The sequence below is a fragment of the Cebidichthys violaceus genome, unplaced genomic scaffold (assembly GCF_023349555.1).
Source record: "Cebidichthys violaceus isolate CVI_PGR_0920_01 unplaced genomic scaffold, fCebVio1.0.p SCAF_6, whole genome shotgun sequence".
Classification (NCBI taxonomy): domain Eukaryota; kingdom Metazoa; phylum Chordata; class Actinopteri; order Perciformes; family Stichaeidae; genus Cebidichthys; species Cebidichthys violaceus.
The window spans coordinates 18,630,918-18,650,995 of record NW_027176816.1 but is presented as its reverse complement, the minus strand read 5'-3'; the positions used below and the strand labels follow the sequence as shown (position 1 = coordinate 18,650,995).

At 43.4% G+C, this 20,078-nt stretch overlaps 1 protein-coding gene and 1 long non-coding RNA gene across 3 annotated transcripts in view; both read right to left on the bottom strand.

Moving 5' to 3' along the window:
* Nucleotides 1-2,305: 2,305 nt before the first annotated feature.
* Nucleotides 2,306-10,309, bottom strand: LOC137889167 (uncharacterized). The gene is made up of 3 exons (XR_011105205.1): nucleotides 10,246-10,309; nucleotides 3,673-3,786; nucleotides 2,306-2,416 (listed from the first exon to the last, which is right to left on the bottom strand). It is a non-coding gene; the product is annotated as an uncharacterized lncRNA (long non-coding RNA).
* A 1,558-nt stretch (nucleotides 10,310-11,867) lies between these two features.
* The window catches only part of chchd6a (coiled-coil-helix-coiled-coil-helix domain containing 6a), a 68,120-nt gene continuing 59,909 nt past the window's right edge, over nucleotides 11,868-20,078 (bottom strand). For both annotated transcript variants that reach the window (XM_068733540.1, XM_068733541.1), the window contains one exon: nucleotides 11,868-12,513. In XM_068733540.1, coding sequence (XP_068589641.1) covers nucleotides 12,490-12,513 — 24 coding nt within the window. In that variant the 3' untranslated portion in view covers nucleotides 11,868-12,489. The remainder of the gene's footprint in view (nucleotides 12,514-20,078) is intronic.

Here is a 20,078-nt window from a genome sequence, read left to right as displayed (position 1 = left end):
CCTGAGGCTGTGTGCTTTTACATAACGTGTCCTCCACATGTTGACGACACGGACCCGACACAGGCTCATTAGCCGCTCCTGTGTCTCCAGCTTGTAAGATATTTCTTTTTTCTATTTCTCCAATTGTGTTGAAGACCTCTGTTACCTACTGGCACGTCGCCATGGCAACCCCTAGTTAGGCTGGAAAAATACTACAAGGTTTTGATAAGACTTAGCCCCAATTAAGCCGGCCCACACAAATTTAGAAGGCCAGAGTGGAAATCGCAGAGCCATTCCTCCCAGAGGGCTTTTTATTCCAGAAATATCATTTTGCATATTCGCCTGAAATGGCACTTTAACAAAGTAAAGCTTTACATGATTAGCTGTTTGACTAGATCAAGGCAAAATCTGAAACGCTCATCAATGCCCAGAGCATTGTGTGTGTGTGTGTGTGTGTGTGTTATCCAAGCCATTCCTCAGTGCGACCACCTACAATAAGAGAGAACACATGAACCTTAAACACACACTCACGCTCTCTCCTCCACTTACGTGTGATCACAAGTAAACCTTCCTCTCAATCACACTTGTTGTATCTCACCCGCGAAGAAACATGTAGAGAATGTTTTTAGGTGTTTTTTTTTTTAGGTGGGGAGAACAAAAAAAACCTGTGAATTGACTGAAAAAGATGTGCAGGAGTGTTTGTCCTCTTGGTGTTGTGTCAAGTGCTTGTCTGCCAATCAGGGGACCATAGAGGGGAGGCCAACCAGACACACTGTCATACATCATTAAACAGGGCTTGCTTTTCGAAAGCTGTGGATATAGCATTGTAAGGAAAAAATGCAGTCTCGATATAATTGGGTAAATAATGACATGTCCAGGGGGCAGTTTGAGGGAGCATGAGGCTGGCTGGTACCAAATAAGTAGATGTTTTGGCTCCTGGTTCCTTGTTAATAATGGATTTTAGAGGGTGCAGGTAAGCAGGGACTATATTCCACTATCCTCTCGTTAAATTTGACCCAGCTGCTCGATTTCATCATATAGAAAAATAAGTGGGGGGGTTGTCCTGACAATACAAATAATATATACAGGATTTCCAAGTTGGTGAGGCAGCACTTTAATAAAAAAAGTAATTCATATAAATATTAATTGCAAGATTGCAACATTGGGCCCCGTGCAGGAAGCGATATATATACAGAACATCCTTCCTCTGAATTATCGAGGATTCTCCAATTCCTTTCTTATTTATAACTTCTTTTGGGTGAAGTGAGTGTTAGAGAGCACTCTTACCAAGATAGGAGAAACACATCTTGCTGTCACAGTCCACAAATTGTTTGTCCAACAACTGTTTTTACATTTTCATATTTGAGCAACATAAAACACACACAAATGAGAGCATTTATGATCAAGTGGGATTCATCATTCTGCACATCTGCAAGAGCACATTTGGATGATTGAGAACATTTGGTGCATCTGGAGCGGACTCCTCTGATGGTTTTTTTTCTCTTAAAAATTAACAAACAATTCGTGGAATGTTGCTGCCAATTGTGTGTTACTTGCACAAATTGACTGGATTCATACACTTATAAGCAAACACCAGTCAATCATTTTGAAAAGCTAATTTATATTAATAGGTGAAATCAGCGTGTGTAATGGGAAACGGAGAATTCGCACCTGATGGCAAAAATTCCCCTCAGCTCCATGGAACGTTTCAGCGTTTTTCATCTAATTGCTTTGGTTTTACAGCCCGCAACTTAATTGTTTTGGCTCACTCTCGTCCCTCTCATCATCCAAGCTGTTTTACAGCAAGACAGCTCTGACAGACCCACTGTGCACTACCTGTCCAGCCGAACAGACAAAGTCAACCACTAGCCTTTAGCAGCGAAAGGCACAACCATCTCCCCCTCGGGAGTCCATGGAGACAAAGCCAGAGCCACAAGGAGACTGAATATTGGACCACACGAGTTACAGCTTTCAGTGTTGATGGTTCCAAAAAGTAAGAAACACACAGTTGAACATCTTTAAAGTTTTTGGCCTCAAATTGTAAACAGGAAGTGACATTTTGTATTGTTTATTTTGCAGTCATGACTGGTCATTTGGGTTTAAAGGTATTCACTGTTTCCAATTAAGCATGTTGGGCACATAAAAGAACCTCTGCTAATCGGTTCAATGTGGAGATGTTAGCTGCTGGTCATACAGACATAGATGCACTTCTTGAACAATACATTGTGCCTCTTTGTCCTCTCAATGTGAAATGTCATCGTTGCCCTTTACTGCGTGCCTCAATGACCCTACGAGCTATACCGACGGGGGGGGGGGGGGGGGGGGGGGTCCCTGGCAGGTTTAACCATGCCGGGCAGGTTACGGGTGAGGGGTCTGACAAAAGGCGGCACCTGGTCCTCCGGGTTTGGGGGTTGGGCTCAGGGTTGACGGCTCCGTCCTGTAAAAAGAAGTATTGTTTTACGGAAACAGCGAGAAAAGAAAGATCATGTAAGTAACAGCATATCACACCGAAGACACACATTCTCTAGTGCAGGTGCTATTGGATCACCACCGAATACGAACAAATTAATTAAATGACATTTAAACGCATTCCATTCAAAGAATCAAATGATATGAAAAGAAAAATGTAATATATTGCGTCGCTGAAATCTACTGCCTGTCCGTTCCAGCTATCAAAAGCCGTTCATCTCCTCCCACCTGCAGCGCTCGGCATCACCATTTCAAAATAATTCATGACTGGAGATGTCAAGGCTTCTGCTCGACAATTAATCTAATACATCTGTGTGGTTGCTGTTAGCAACGGGTATGACATCAGACCGCCTTGGCACCTTCTGCTGGATGACAAACATCCGGAAATGTGTTAAACTAGTCCCTAATGGCTCCACACGTGTAATAAGCAACGCGCCGCATTTTAGGGTCAAAGGTAACATCATTAAAACTGTGGCCATCAAACCTGCGATCCTGTGTTCATAATGAGAGCTGCAGCTGTCGTCATCTTTTCTCTTGGATGTTTCTGCAGCTCTAATGTACTCTTCGCTATTAAACCATATTCATTATCTGTCTTTTTTGATGTTGCTCTTCACTTCTTAATTTCTGTTTCACCTTCTGTTCTTTTTCTTTTTTTTTCCTCGTGAAGATATTTAGCGACCATAAGGCAGTGATTTTCAGCCACTGTGCCGCGGAACACCGCGTGTGCCGAAAGAGATCGTCAGGTGTGCCAGAGGAAAATGTCCAATTTCACTTAATCGGTCAAAAAAAAAAAAATATGATTTAGTTGCTGCAAATAATTTGCCATTGTTGAGCGTCCGAGCCTGCAACATAGTGGCTGGCTAAGTAATAAATACTCTTCCATGCAAGTGGGTGGCAGTAGGTAGCGCAATAATTACATTATTAATTTAAGACGGTAGAATTAAATGACGGGAGAGGTTGGGAGGTGGGATCTTTTTAAAGTAAAAAATGTGCCGCGGCTCAGGAGAGGTTGACAAACACTGCCGTACGGAAAGTCTTTGGCAGTGTTTTTAGGGATAGATGCATCAGTAAAAAGTGGCTCCCGAGAGCTGACAACGTCTCTGAGGTCATCAATACCGCTGCAAGTTTTCTTTTCTTCTTAAAAGTCTTTCAGTTGGGACAGTCCAAACAGCCCCGCAGAATCATCAGACCATGTCAGAACATCTTTAGGAGAGTGCTACTCACAGGGATAAAGTGCACACAGTCGTGATCAGCCGTCCCCGGTGGACTCAGGGTCACAGATTCACGGCGTGAGCCTCTCCGACAGAAACATTGCACAAGTCAAGGGCTTGGCTGTGCCTAGTGGGGCGAGACGAACAATGATGACAATTCCACAGAGTTTTTTGACATTGAGCATTTGTTAGTCTCCATAATGGGGATCGGACATATGGATTGTGTTGTCTGCGTTGCCTTGAAAAATCGGGTATCCGCAGCGAGCGTCATAAAGCATCACAACAAATAACAGGAATTCCTGAGGCATATCTGCAGGGCAGAAAGACTGCAGCGCTACGTCTTTGGTGCGATCTGATAAAGCCTCTATCAGGAGAGAGCAAGCGTTTTTACACCTTCATTTATGAGGAGACGAGACTCGTCTTCTATCGATCTGCCAGCAGGCCAGGTGTCACGGAGCATGAGGAAAGGTGTGTTGAGCCTCTCACATATTACATCCGGGTCCACGGCCCTAACGTCAGCCAAACGTGCAGCATCTCCACGGGTGCTCAGACGCATGCGTTTGTAATCAAAAGGGTTTTAATAATTCATTCATCCACAAATTATCGGTTTGATAACACAAATATTTACATTATTAAACCAATAAAGGCGGTTTTGTTCTAAATCAACACAGTCATGAAATGCAATCTATTGGTTTTGTGTACAGAGACACAAATTGTTTCGTATTTTTCGTGACTTTTCGTATTTTTCGTGACTTTCTTTTCGTGGACGACATTACTTTAGGTTTAAGCAACAAACCACAGGCAACAAAACCACAAGGCGGTGTCGAACACCGGTCTCGTGGCGGAATGTCCAGTGTTTGTTGGACCCATTCACCTCTCAACAGCCACCATCAGCGGTCTTTTTGGATACTAAATATTACTTTAAATCGCGTGACCACCACGAAAAAGGATCCTAGTTGACTTTCCATTGGCATTATTTTTGTGCTGAGCGATGCAGGGCTGTGTGATTGAAACCTGTGGTCGGACTGCGGCTGAGTGGATCCACGCTGGGAATTATGTGAGGTGACCAACATTCAACGTACCAATAAAGGCACAGGGATAAGTCGTACCGCCTTAACAGGTGCAACACAAAAGTGATATCATATCATATTCCTGAGTGTTGAAGATAATGACGGATAAAGACTGTAAAAAGTTGATTTAGTCTTTAATAATAATAATTGGAGATGGTTCTCTAAATCACTGATAATCACCACGTAGAACATTTTTTTTTTTATTTAAGAAGAACATCTTCTTCTTTCTTTTCTTCAGCAACGAGGTGTTGAGTCTCTCTTTCACACAGATCGACCTGTACACCCACATGCACACACACATAATGGGATGATGCAACTCAAAGTAAGAGGTTGCTCTATAATGAGGGGTGTAGGGGTCACCATAGCAGACATGAACCCAGTTTGTTTCCCACAGTCATTATCACCTTTCCTCTCTGCTCTTTTAAGATGATCCCTACGTTATCTGATCGCACCATAGCTGTAAAAATACAGGCATGTACGCATTTACACTCCTACGCACATCAAAGGACATCATAGTTTCAGAAAGTCTTTTATAAAAATCACACACACACACACACACACACACACACACACACACACACACACACACACACACACAGGCGAAAACACACAACTTATATGTACTTCCATTTAAAAGTTGAAGTAATCATAATGATTAAACATTTGATTCCTTTTGGAGGTTGCTAAGTATGCCACGACTCTTACTGAGGAACAATTGATAAGATACAGTAGCATAAATAAAAAGTAATTATGCCGTTGGAAGCCACTGCAGGGAATGACAGGATCTCTTTCTTCTTTCTGGCACAATGTTTTAAACAAGACTAAGGGCCCTATCTAACGCCAGACGCAACTCAACGCAACGCAACGCAACACAACGCAACGCAACGTTTCAGACGCTGCTGTCATTTGCACATCACTGATTTCTTGAGGCACCAGAAAGCGATCGGCCATTGACCAACAAAAGCATTGTCTTGAGTCAAAAGGCGGAGTATTCAGATTGTAAGATTCACCGTGGCAGGTTCGCAAGGGACATGTTGAGTGTCCAACACATCATTTCCTACGTTCTATTTCTGGTGGGCGCCCCTGGTTTTTTAAGGGAACGGGAGATGACACTCTGACACACGTTACACCCCAAAACCACACAACTGGTTTGCCCATTGCATCTATTTAACTAGAACAAGTTGGCCCAAAATGATCCTTTAAATATAGCCCTAATAGTCTCGTAATTTAAAGGCTAAATGCAAATTTCAGCACGCTAGCTTGTTCACAGTTACAAGGCTAGCATGCTAGTGCTAAGCAGTTATGATGTTCACCATGTTCACCAATTTAGTTAAGCATTTTAGCATGCTAATATTTGCCAATTTGTACGAAACGTAAAGTACAGTTGAGGCTGATGGGAATGCAGTTTGCAGGTGGTCATCAATGAAAAGCATTGGGCAGATTTTGACCTGGTGATGGTGTTAATTTAAACTAAGGTATTCCAATTCATTCCTGGGGAACATGAATGTTTGTATCAAATGTTTGTATTTCACAAAAAGCCATCCTATACTTATTGAGACAGTTCATTCAAAACCACAAATGTCAACCTCAGTGTGGCGTTAGATGAAGAGTCAAGGGTCCCAAAGATCATTAGGGTTCATCATCTGGGAAACATGAATCACTAATAATGATGAATCATAATCACTTTAGCTTCACTAAATGTTGTGCCAATCTGTCTGTTCTTCTGGATAAGATGAAACTTTTGATCTGCTGAAGGAAAAGTCATCAAAGTCTTTAGGATTCATCCTCTGGGGACCCTGAATGTCTGAATCAAATGTTATGGCAATCCATCTAATAGTTTTCTGATATTTGAGATATGTCAGTCTGGATCAAAATGGTTGACAAAGGTCAAAGGGTTTATCATTTTAAACTCTTTGTTCATGTCCAATGTAAATACAATAATATATATATGCAGTAAGACAATATAGGAAAAAGGTGGGGTTGCAGGTGATAAAACTCCTTGGATGTATTATGAGGTACCTTTTAAACCACATTAGATCAAGGAGCAGCCAACCGTTCCAAATTCCACCAGACACACGTACCTCAAGATTGCAGGTGCATAAAATAAGACGGAGGCGACAAGATGAATCATTTTACGAGACGTAGATAAATACATAGAGATAGCAGTTCAGAAAGAGGTGAAAAGCACCTCTCAAACCCATGATCGTACTGCAAACATGTGATCTACAGACATGTGTTTTTGTCAGTGGTTTAATTATACTACTTCGCTACAGGGTCACAGCACAACATACATTTTCTATTCATATATTTATCATTTGAATATGATAGTTGAAGCTTATTAGAGAAGTAAAATCAGGATTCAGCCCGAAGCTGAGGAGCTTCCGTTATGCTAGAGAGCTCTGTCCAATGTCTCCTTATAGTCCTCACACTGCAACACGGTTCATTACTTCTAATGAATTAATAGAATCCAAAATATGAAACTGTAGTTAAATATCTTACACTAAAAAAATAATAGAATTCCTGAAAAATACCTCCACTTAAAACTAAAGCATTGACTGCAATGCATACACTGTTGAAAACAAATCAAAGCTCTGCTGTGCTACATGTGGCCCAGTGGGAATCGTCCCATAACCCAGAAATCCTCAGCAGAGACAGATTGTCCATTTATAACAAGGCTGGTGGACAGTACATGTTTCAATTCCCCTTTTGTTTTTCCAAACCACATTTAAAAAGGAGGCAACAAAACAAGAACTTTTTGGCCTAACAAGGTGGATGCCATTTAATGTGAGCCACCTGACAGCGGCTGTGAGAGCAAAACATTTTGACAGCGGGTGAACGGTAGTCAGTTTGTTCAAATTTAACAAGGATGGCGGACCGAGGATTGGTCTCCGTTCATTCGTCTGTCCGTCACACATGTCATCTCAGATGCAGCGGATCACATTCTGACAGCCTTGAGGGAATGATGCATGTCACTGGTATCCTGGGTGTTCAAAAGCTGCGCGGCCCAGGAAGTGAGCTACAATGACATTTGTCCCTCATAGTCCACTCGGTCCAGAGGACTGCCAGAGGACTGTCACGCAACCTCATGTTTGTGTATCAATATGACCGATCGACCCATCGCTTCATTGTTAGATGATCAGAGCAACTGATGCAGAAGAACGAAGAGCGACAACGTCTTTGTAAAAGGAGCGGGAGGGGAGGTTGGACGGGTCAAACAAACACAGGACTTTCACCCATAAGACCGTTGTTCATGTCCCTCGTGAAACCAAGTCAACGTTGATTCATTTTAACGTAGTTTTCTGACATAACTTCCGTAATGAACTAATGCCAGTGACTTCACCGAAGCCTGACCAAGTTCCTTTGTTGCGTAAGTAAACCTGATTGAAATTTGGTTTATTTTGAAAAGAAAAGAGAGTGTGATCCTATAACGAGGCAGTTTATTTTGAAAAGACACCATGCATGTAACTAGCGGAAGGTCAGCTAAGGAAAAAGACTGGAAATAGCTAGCCTGACCATGTCAATGACATACATTGTGTCAAATGGTCAGTTTTAGAGTTTTAGAGTTGTGTTATTTTCAAACTTTGGACAAACCCAGGCAAGCTATATGGCTTCCAGTCTTTCAGCTAAGCGAGACTAAACACATCCTGACTGCAGCTCTGTGCTTGAGATTGATGTGTACCTTCTCCTCTCGCTCTTGGAAAGAACGCTAATAAGTATATTTCTTAAAATGACGAATGAAGTGGCAATCCTGGGACTTCCATGTGTTTTTTAATGTGGGTATTTCAACATCATTTTGGCACAAGTGCTTACCGCTCATTGACATTTATTTATTTAGACAGTACCATTTGAGCTCAACGGAAGCTTCGCTACAGCAGTGCCTTTGTCCCTAAGAGAGAGTAATGACAATAGGCAGATAAAGGGAAGTCACCACATTAAACAGCATTAAGCCACTCAGTACCAGACGCATTACCGAGAGAGAAAAGGGGGAATGAAGAAAGGGATGAGCGTGGAGAGAAAACGACAGCGAGGCCCAGAGAAAAGAGCGAGGCAGTGACAAATCGCAGGACTAATCCGGGCTACTATAGAGGGATTAAATCGTCCTCTCGCCGCACGTTCGCCTGCTCCGTCAGACGGCGGAGGTTAAGCAGACCGCTCTCTCCCTCATCCCCTCATCCACCTTCTCTGCTTCTTCTCATCCGTCTAATGGCATTAGAGAGGTGGAAGTCTTTAATCGGAAGGGCGATGTAGTGAGGGAGGCCTATGCAGAGCGCCACACACACACACACACACACACACACACACACACACACACACACACACACTCAGACACAAGTATTAGGCGGATGGAGTGTCGGGCTAATAGATGTCAGTGTTTCTGATAATCTGATGGAGGGAAGAGATAACAGAAAGAGTCATTGATTTCCCTTGTGGCAGGTATGTGTGTGTGTGTGTGTGTTGTGTACGTGTTGTGTACTTGTGTGTCGCATTTCAAATGGGAGGTGAGACAAATTGCCTTGAGGAAAAAAATAAGCAATTATTCCAGAGTATCAAAATTTAAAAAAAACAACAAATTCTAATGTTTTTCCAAATTCTTAAATTATTCTCTTCTACCATTTCATATTACAGCGCTTCAGTTTTAGGTTTAAATATTTCATGCATGATGACTGACTGTATGTGTGATGGAGGAGGACCACCAGCCCCTTCTCATCAGGTTGTCAAATACCGACGCTACAACGCACAATTTTAGCGTCTGTACAAGACGCACAGGGCTTTCAAGTCACTACAAGGTAAACCCTTTGGCATCATGTGATGATGTTAAATCATTAATAATGATTCCTATTCATGGTATTGTTATTAATGCGCAACTGTCACAATTTACAGAGCAGCCTCCTGGATTACCTTTGACCCGATGTACCTGCTGTACTTGGTTTTTTTCTTTGCAATGAGGGATTATTTCCAACATTTTAAGTGCACTCACTTTCGGTTTCCCCCCCAAATTAAAGCAGATGTTGGCTTGTTGTCAACCTGTGTGAGCCGTTTCTGACTTTGTTGCAGTTCCATCTCCGTGTTCCCCTCTGATGGAATTACTTTAGCACAGTACAATGACAGCTGAGGGAAAGTGAAGGCCCAAACGATGTGGTATGGACTACCAATAGATCCATTTCTGGGTGGAATTTCATAAGCAGAAAGATATGTGAACGAAAAAGGAAAAGAAAAAAACACCCTTTTTTTTAATACATGCATATTACTACTATACAACGCGCGCACTAAAGAAACGCGCCGCAGCATTACACAGTGCGCTGAGCTGAAGCTCTAGTCCACACACTTTTACGTTTTCACAGAGAAGTTGTCACGCACTGAAATCTTCACCTGCCTCTCTCACACACACACACACACACACACACACACACACACAAACACACGCTTCTCTTGAAGCTGCAGATGAGAGATTTTTTTTTTTTGCCACAACCTTCCCCCCTTGCATTGAACGAGTAATGACAGGCGTGGGTGTTTACCTCGGCACACGGAAGGTTCAAGCAGACACCGGAATGCTCCTCTTTTTCTCTCTCTGTATTCTTGGTACTAACCCCCCCCCACTCCTCACCCCCTGCATCCCCCTCCCCTCCTTTCCCCGCGCTGCGGTGGTAATTGGGTATGACACGGGATCAACAGGGAGGGAGAGAGGGGGAGAGGGAGAGGGAGGGGGAGAGAGAGAGAGAGAGAGAGAGAGAGAGAGAGAGGGGGAGAGGACGCATTCAAATGCGCTGAGCGTCGTCTTCCTTTTTTTTCTAACCTGCTGCCTCGAAGCTCCCCGGCCCGCGCTCACTGCTGTTACCGTAGCAACATCTGCGCGACCGCATCCCCCCCCACCCGCGTGTCATTTCTTTTTTATTAAGAATGGCCGCTAGTACCCGAACGTACGTGTGTGTGTGTGTGTGTGTGTGTGTGTGTGTGTGTGTGTGTGTGTGTGCGCGCGCGCAACAGCTCGACGGCGAGGCGCGTGGCAGCGGAGCGTGGCCAGCCTAACTCCGCGCTCCTCGCCAATTACAGCACAGCCTCGCCTACAGAACTAACAAGCTACAACTCAAGGAAGAATTACCCCGAGCAGAGACGAGTGGGGCCACTTGAGTCACACGTGTTACATTAAGTCAATCAAGTACATGATTGCACACCTGGGTGCACGTCAGTGTTGCTCAAACGGGGGGGGGGGGGGGGGGGGGGGGGGGTATGGCTGCTGTAGGAGTCAAACAACCGTCACGAAGAAGTCCATATAGCTTCTCACCTGTGGAAATAAGAAAAGTTTTCAATGTAACATCTTTGTTTGTCATGTAGCTCTAGGGAGGACAGCAGTCTTCTCCTCCTTCCTCCTCACTGTTGCCATTGTAGCTCCCTCAGGCTACAAGGCTGAGGACTCGCAGCCGCTTCCAGCAATCTTTCATTTAAATGTAAATTTAATTACAAATTCACTACTTTTACAAGGGCTCTGGTTCAAAACTCACCGTCGAGCCATCTGTTGCATCGCTGTGTGTGCTGCCCTATACTACCCCTCACCATTTCCTCCCGTTACTAGATCCTCTGATTTGATCTCTTTGGATCGGGACAAACTGCCGGTGTTAATATACTGTGCATTTGTTTTTAATATTCGGATGAATGATTCATCGAAGGGGGGCCTACTTGAACGGGCCGATTCAGCGATGATGGTGATTTCCTGTCCTGACTGTTGAGCACAGAGCAGCATCTGTTCACCGTTAAATCTCACGGACGAGCTGAGAAACACGTTCACACACATTCCAACGATTCTTTTTGTACAATCACAATTTAAAGTCGTGCTTACCTTTGCTACGTTGTAGACAGGCTTCTTCAGTGTCATCGTTTTTTTTTTTTAATGTCCCCCCCCCCCCTCACTTCTTCGTATCTTCGTGCAGGAAGTCACCGTCATCGCACGGGGAGTCGTCCGCATCACCACGAAGAAGCCAGAGTGAACTCTCCATCATTGAGACGAAATAATGCATTCCTCTTCACAATTCATCACTTTTAAAACGAAACGTTCTTAGCTTTAAAATTAAAAAGAAATAACTAAATACACACAGAAGCTGGTTGAGAAGTCTAGAAGAAGAAAACAAAGCGAAGACACAAACAAGATTGTCACAGGATATGAATGGTTTAATAAAATCATACATTACAGGTCTGATGGCTATAAGCCATGGCTAGGGTTACCTGAGCTTTAACTCCTGTGTTGTTGAAAAAAACCCCCAAAAACATGAAGCTCAAAAACAATAAAACTCAATCAGTTCTTTTCTTTTCCAGTCAGAGACCAAAAGCAGGCTGGTCCCTATGCACTCGATTCATCTCACACCCGAAATGATTTCCTTGTTTTTCATCCCAACAAAGGAAGCAGAGGACGTTAACTGAATTTCAGAATATGGAGGGCTGACCCTGAGTGGATCTTCAGCCCTCGTCTTAGAAATACTTTCTCCTGAATGGACTGGATTGAAAGCGCACCACGAATCTAATAAGCGCACTCATTTCTCTTTCAAAAGGCTTCCTCGTAAAATGTAGCGGTGCAGAGGAGCAGAGCATCCTTTTGCTGGATGACACCGCGGATAAATACCATAACGAGAATGTTTTTAAAACAAAAGCATGCCGACAGCAAATCCACTCTCTCATAATTCAAAAAACAGGAACGCGACGAGTGCCGCTCTTAGTGCCAAAGTAAAAGCCTACGTCAGATAACTGTTCTGCCCTTTTCCTCCCTCTCTTCATCCGTGGTTCACCAGCAGGTTCTAAGAGAAAAAGAAGAGAAAAGAATAGAGAATTACTCCATCTGCACTCTTGCCCCCCCCGCCCCCCCGACCTTTGAGATGCTCTTAGGAGCACGGACAGGCCTGTTTGAGGATACTTTCCCAGCTTTAACCGAACACAGCTGAAAGGTCAGCGCTGCTAATAGTAGAGATTATCTCAGTAATGGAGAGGAGTGAACCTGTTGACTGATGTTACTCGGCTCTACGTCGCTTCTTCACAGGCTTTTTCATGCTGCAGCAAATTGCAACTACAGGAGGTAGACGAGATGAGAATTTCCCTCTTGGTTATACCTCAACTTGTAACCGTCTTTGTTGGTGCGGTCGGGGTTTGGCATTTTGTTTTTACAATTTCATAAGACTGTTCCCCTTGACGTGTTAAATCGTTTGAAGTTTTTTGACCGATGCACTAGAAGTTTGGACATGGACATTCAAATTATTATTATTAATAAGTTAAGTCCAGCTTCTTCTCCTTCCCTCCGTCTGTCACGCTCTCTACACACACAGCGAGCAACCCGGCGCTCGGTCCTCCTTTCTGTAATTGTCTCGGTTAAAAGTCAAAATGTATTGGAAAAAAAGATGGATCTATATTTGTTAGAGTTGGGGCTTTTAAGAAGAAAAAAAACAAACATGGAATTGCTTTCTAAGAAAAATCTCTCTGAAGGAAAATTGTAATTCGAAAGTCTGTACGAGCGCCATTTAATGTTGTATGTCACCGTTTAGACTGTTATCCCAAAGCAATCACACACACAGATAGAGCAACAGTGTCCCTCGTTGTGCGTTCAGAGCCTCTATGTGAAACAGTGACGTGTGACTGCGGGCGGCTGCGCAGCCACTGACATTACATGACTACAATTTCATTGTCTATGTCTGTACAATATGTTGTAAGCATAGTAACCAACGTGTCGTGTTTCTGTTTCAAAATAAAAGCTCTGACTGAATCCCTTCATTTGTTAACACAAGGCTTTTATTCTGAAATATTTGCAGGACAATGTTGTGGAAAACGCTTAATCGTGGATCATTATTATGATTAACAAACGAGCACACACACACTTCTCAACCCTTCTCTGTGTAAAATAAATATATATGGGCCGGCAGTATCGAGCAGCAACACTGTGCGGAGATCATACGCGTATCGAGCAACAGTTCAGCGAGATGGCGGTGTGGTCCGGGCTTTATTATGCATGGGATCCACCCAAAACCCATTTCAAATGAATTCAGGCAAATACGCGTTTGTTCTCTCTGAACAGCCCAGCGTTCAGCTCATGTACGGGGGGGATGTACAACAACCTCCGAGAGAGCGATAGCCTACTTACTCGAAAACAGCTCTGTGCAATTGATCCAAGCAGTGGAACCTCCCATCTTTCAACCAAAGATCAATGAGGTCCTTGAAACCGTAGCACTTCATCACCCTGAGAGAACACAACAGGTCTGACACCGTGATTCCAAGCTACAGTGTACGACCTCATCCTAAATACTGCGAGGGGGAGGGGGGGGGCTTCACCCATGAAACGGCCGTGATCAATTAACACCTCGAAATCCTGGCAAGACGTTCCTGAGAGAGAGAGAGAGAGACGGCGTATCAAGACAAGGCGATTAGCAGCCAATTGGAGTAGAGCTTTGACACCATGCAGACCTATTCCGATAACCTTGGAGTTCAACCTATCAAAACGATCGATGAAAGCTCGGTGATATACCTCGTTAGTGTGACAGTCTCAACAGAACATATCGAGTTATAGATTAAGAAGTGGACGCTCATGGGTGTTTAAAAGTAGGTGTTTGGCCTTCAATGAGAAGGTCAATAGACTCTTTGAAGCCTTATTAGTTATTACTTATGTTTTCTAAGAGAGCAAATGTCTAATTTGATGGCTCCTAGCTGTGAGTATATAAGCTGATTACCAAGGAAAGACTCCACCCTGACTACTTGGTCCGTTTTCCGAATGCAGATGTGATGCATTCAGCGCCAGACACAAATGTGGCATATTCCTTTAAGGAACGATCATGCAAATAACTGCTGGAAACATGTCAACAGAGAGTGATTATAATTCCGCTGGATTTATTGAGGTCAAGCCATGTGTGACGATCAAGTTTGTGAAGAAAATTCTCCCGTCGCTGAAAGGCAGGCTTAACAATAGCACAGACGGGTTTGTGCCAGAAAGGGATTAACCTTTAGTCTGCCAGAAACCAGAATAACATCAGTCATAGAGTGAGCACCCCCCCCCCCAAATCCATCTAGAGATATGTGTTGTTCAGGTTAGCTAGCAGACTAAGAGTCTACAGCCATGTTAGCGACTGCTGCTAATTAGCACGAAACAGATATTACAGCTGATGGGAATGTCACTGGTTTTGCAGCTATTTTCCTTGAACCACAAATGTCAACCATGTGGTGCCGTTAGCGGAAACGTACGGGGATCACCTCAGTCATTAGGGTACGCTGTCTTATAGCCAGGAAATCTCGTAGAAGTCGATGGTGTAAACTTTGACTTGCTAGTGGCACTACATGAAAAGCCATCACTAAAGTAATTAAGAGTCATCCTCTGGGCACCGCGGATCTCTACAGGAATTCTTGGCCATCCATCCAACAGTTGTCAAGAGATTTCACCAAAAAGCAAATATTTAGAACCTCATGTTGTCGGGGATCACCAACAGCTCATTTTTGCCGGTACAAATTTGTCATGGCAATTCATCCAATAGTTGTAGAGATGTTTCAGTCTGGGGCAAAGCGTTGGACCAACCAATCGCCATTAAACCATTAGCATAGTTCAAACAATAATCATCATGACAATGTCTGATTATGTTGTATCAAAAAACAAACAGAGGGAATCTTGTGGCTCATAAACTTCCAATCACTTTCTCTTCACAAGTTGGGAAGGCTCTGGTATATTTTGTGCCCTTTGTGTCCTGCTCTGTCACCAGAGCTCTTTTTGCATTTCCCAGACAGTTTGTTTGACTCCTACTGTATTAGATCTTAAGACCGTAACGCTATAATTTAGTCAGCAACAGTCTGTATCTAATGGGGCAGAAGTGTGGCTGAATCAATCAATCCCTGCTATTTCTAGACAGTCCCACTACCGTTCCTAATGCTGCGATAGCATCCGGGCCAAGGGTACCGATGTCAGGCGGTCCAACGCTCTGGGATGGCCTGGACTATCTCTACAAATATTGGATGAATTGCCATGAAAGTTTGTGCAGACATTAATGGTCCCCCGGATGACAAATTGTCACGACTTTGACGATCCCCTGACTTTTCCTCTAGCGCCATTATGAGCTTGACATTTTCCGTTTTGAATTAATTGTCTCAACAACTCTATTGCAAGGTTGGCCATGACATTTGGTGCAGATTCATGTGCCCCTCCAGAACAGAAAGTTGTAATAACTTTGGTGATTCTCTGACTTTTTATCTGGCACCATCATCAGGTCACATTTTTTACATTGTCCATTACTTTAAATAATGATCAAATACCTGCCAAACTAATGACCTTTCCATCAGCCTCAGTTGTACTTTTTGCTCACTGCTAATTTGCAAATGTTAGCAACAGATGGTGAAGAGGGTAAACATCAGCATTTCAGCATGTTGTGATTAACAGCATGCTGACATTAGAATTTAGCTCAAAGCACCACTGTGCCTCCGTACAGCCCCAAAGAGCCACGAGCATGGGTGTAGACCGTTAGTGCTACATAATGAAAACAAATCTGAAACAACTCTCCTTGGTCCCCCAAAGTCGATCCCTAGTTTAGAAAAAAACACTTGGCTCCGATGTCTACGAAGGTTAAACCTGCAGCCAGAAACCTGGGTGTTATGTTTGACAGCGACCTTTCATTTGAAAAGCAGGTCGCATGGATCGTTCAATCGTGGTTTTATCAGCTGAGAGGCATCTCAAAAAGCAGCTCTTTCCTCACTCAAACTGATCTGGAGAAGGTCATCCGTGCTTGTATTTCATCTCGGTTCGATTATTGTAATTCTTCGTACGCAGGGTAAATACAAGAAAACACGCCTTAAGCTGGTACAAAACTAAACAGCTCAGCTTTTAACAAATACCAGAAGATAAGATCATATCCTCCCATTACTGGCCACGTTTATACCGATTACTTTGAAAGTACTTCATGGTTTAACGACATCAGCGTTACATTGTTCAAATGCCGCTTTACTCGTAACATCTTCTGAATCACTCCTCAAAATATATCTTCAAAATATATATGTTTTAAACAAGATTTATTGTAAGATCTGGCCAGAATTTTTGTTTAATTTAGTGTATTCTGTTGCAGATTAATGTATTCGATTAAGATTCAAAAATAAAAAAACATTCCAGTCAATACATTAGCTGAGAGTTAAATCTATTATTAATCCATGGTGTGTTACTATACAATACAGCTAACGCTACAGTCTCTGCTTTGGTGTGCCAGTCACACATCGATGAGGCTCAGCCCTGCTTGGCTTTAGAGGCTGGACAGCAGCAGGGAGGAGGGCTGTTTCACAATTACAACTGGTCCCACTGAAGTCCTTTAGAGACCCATGTGGAACGATGCACTGAGCCAGACGAGGCGCATTGACCAGAAGCCAGCCGGCAGAGGGGCAGCCTGCATGTATGTACTGTATGTGCGTGTGTGTGTGTGTGTGTGTGTGTGTGTGTGTGTGTGTGTGTGTGTGTGTGTAGAGAGGGCATGGTATCTGTTCTAAGCACGGCGGAGTTCCCTCCAGCTGTGAAATTCAAACCATTAAAACCACAGAGAGACTCACAGAGCAGGGTGATCAATACGGCTCCCCTCCTCAGTCCTCTCATCTCATCCCTCTGATTTCCTCTTTACCTTCCCTTCTCTTCCCCTTCTCCTGCCCCAACATACCATCGCTTCGCCTCTCATCCACTCCTCGATCCGTCGTCTTCGCTTTCTGCTCTATTCCGCACTGGGTACAAGTAGGAGGGGGGTTTAGGTCTAGAACAATGACAAACGCAAACCTGAGAACATGCTCCGTTAAAGATTTGATTTAATTAGCCTCACTGAACGCTCTAGTACTGGACGGAGGTGTTGACATTTGAGAATCACAATTTGTGGGCCACGATGTCTCGGGTTCGATTCCAGCCCCCCAGAGATTCAAAGGCATTTGATGAAGAAGAGGGTACGATGCTGGCGATGGAGGGGGACGTGTACCGCAAAGAGACTGGCTCCACTGACAAAGATCATTTCTACCAAGATAATCAGCTTCCTCCGCTCCTATCAAAAAAATATATACAGGAACTAGGAGAGCAACTAATGACTATTTATACTATCAAGTAATCTGCAATTATTCTTTCAATTAATCAATCCGTCCAAAACCCAAAGATATAAAATGTACGATAATATAAAACGTAGCAAAGAGCAGCAAATCCTCACATTAGAGAAGCAGGAAACCCGTTAAGGATTTTTGCTTGATTAATTAACTCAACGATGAGGTCATTCTAAAGTATTGAGTCGTGCATAACCTCTGCTAGTGGGGCTACTCATGAGAATGCAACTTGGTCTGTGCAACAGACCCCAGCAAAAGTAATTAGTGCTGCGACAGGTTCTGAAAATGCGGTGCACACTTTTACTGTATATAAAAAAAGAAAAAAACTGGTAACAACTCTCAACTCAGCCTAACAAACTAATGGATTTCCCACCTGCTGCTCTAATTGAAGATCCATCCAGAGTTCAAGCAGTCACGCACTAAGAAGTCTTGCTGGGGTTACACCACGCTGCCTCCCAGATAGCGCGTTGGGTATCTGGGCTTTTACAACGAGCCTATTTTCATTAAACGTGGCCCCGGCCAGCAGATCAGAGAGAAGAAGAGGGACAGGAGCCGAACACAGTAGGAGATAGAAGAAGAAAAAACTAACAACAAACAGAAAATCAGGAGAGGTAGACGAGCAGCAGAAGTCTGCCTGTTCTCCATTCTGCCTGACCCAGCCTGGGAGCCTTGACTCAATTGGAAATCCATTTTATCTGATGACTGGCAGGCAATTGGGGCTCCCAGGTGATGGGCTGAGGCTCTGTGGTTGATGGGCCTGACCACTCCGCTGCTGAGGGATGGAGGCATGGGAGGTGGAGGGGGAATACGGAGGAGAACATATACTGCAAAGATTGTCTCCGCTAACAAAGTTCAGTTCAGGCTGCATAGATACTCAGCTGCCTCCGCAACTAAAGCAGAACTTCATTGTCAATTGATACGTTCATTATTTTTTCATAAAAATCAATAAGTCCAAAACCCAAAGCTAATCAATTAAAAAAAAAGATAGAAAATACAAGAACAGCAGCAAATCAGACAGGACTGGTGAGAAGGGCGATGGTATTGGCCTTTCTTCCAGACCCCTTAATGGAAAAATCCCATCGGCTTTTCGTTTAGGGAACCAGTGCGATGCCAACTTCCAGCTTGGCCTACTAAAAACACATCACCGTTGCAGCACTCCAGAGCATACTTTAAGTGAAGTCCTGGTAGCACGTTAACATTCAACCAATGCTGAATTGCCTAAACGTGCATTCTCTCTAATGTCCATCAGGGGGCGACTCCTCTGGTTGTATAGAAGTCTAGTCTAAAATGACTCTACTTCTCTCTTGATTTATTCCCTCAGTAAACATTGTAAACATGAGTTTATGGTCTCAATCTCTAGTTTCAAGTCTTCTTCACTACAACATGATGTTCATTCAGTAAATTCTTAGAGTAAAATAGACCATAAAGTGGAGTATTCTTACGGCGGGCTCACTGTGATTGACAGGTTGCTATTGCTACCAGAGCCGTATACTGCGTCTCTTTGTTACTCCTCCTGCATTTCAACTATGGTCACATCTGTTCAATGGTTGCAAAAAAAAAACCCAAGATGGCGACGACTAAAAACGCTGAACTCGAGGCATCAGAACTTCACAAACTAATGGGCGACATCACAATTCGTCCACTTCTTACATACAGTCTATGGTTAACACACTGAATTAAGAGGGTGAAGATGGTAATCAACATACCTGGAAATGATGAAAGTTATGCCTTTATGTTGTCACTGTGAGCCTGTTAGCATGCCGATATTAGCAGTTAGCTCAAAGCCCCGCTGTGCCGATATGTACAGCCTAACAGAGGCACCAGCATGGCTGTGGGGCCTTCGTCTTCTTATGTTACTGAGAAGAGTTGTGAAAAATATATCCCTAGTTATTGGACACTGAATACACTATATAGCCGGGAGGCATAGCAAGATATACTAACCCGAGGCTAACTGCAGGGCAAACTTTGAATTACATCAACTGGAAGCACAGACGAAGATATTTGGATTATACCGGACAAAACCACCCACCAAAAATGACACATGAATGAATCATCGTTTTTGTGCAACGCAAAATACGCAGCTGCCTTTGGTACATTGGCTTGACAAAGAATTGTAAATAACTGCAGCACCACTATGAACAAGAAAGAAATAAGCAATTTCAAAGTTTCTCGTGACAGTGAACTTGTCAACACAGCTCTGAGAGAAAACAATGACACAATGGCATTTATTTATTTACAAAAAAGTCCAAAGAAAGAGAGAGAGAGAGAGAGAAAAATAAATCGATCT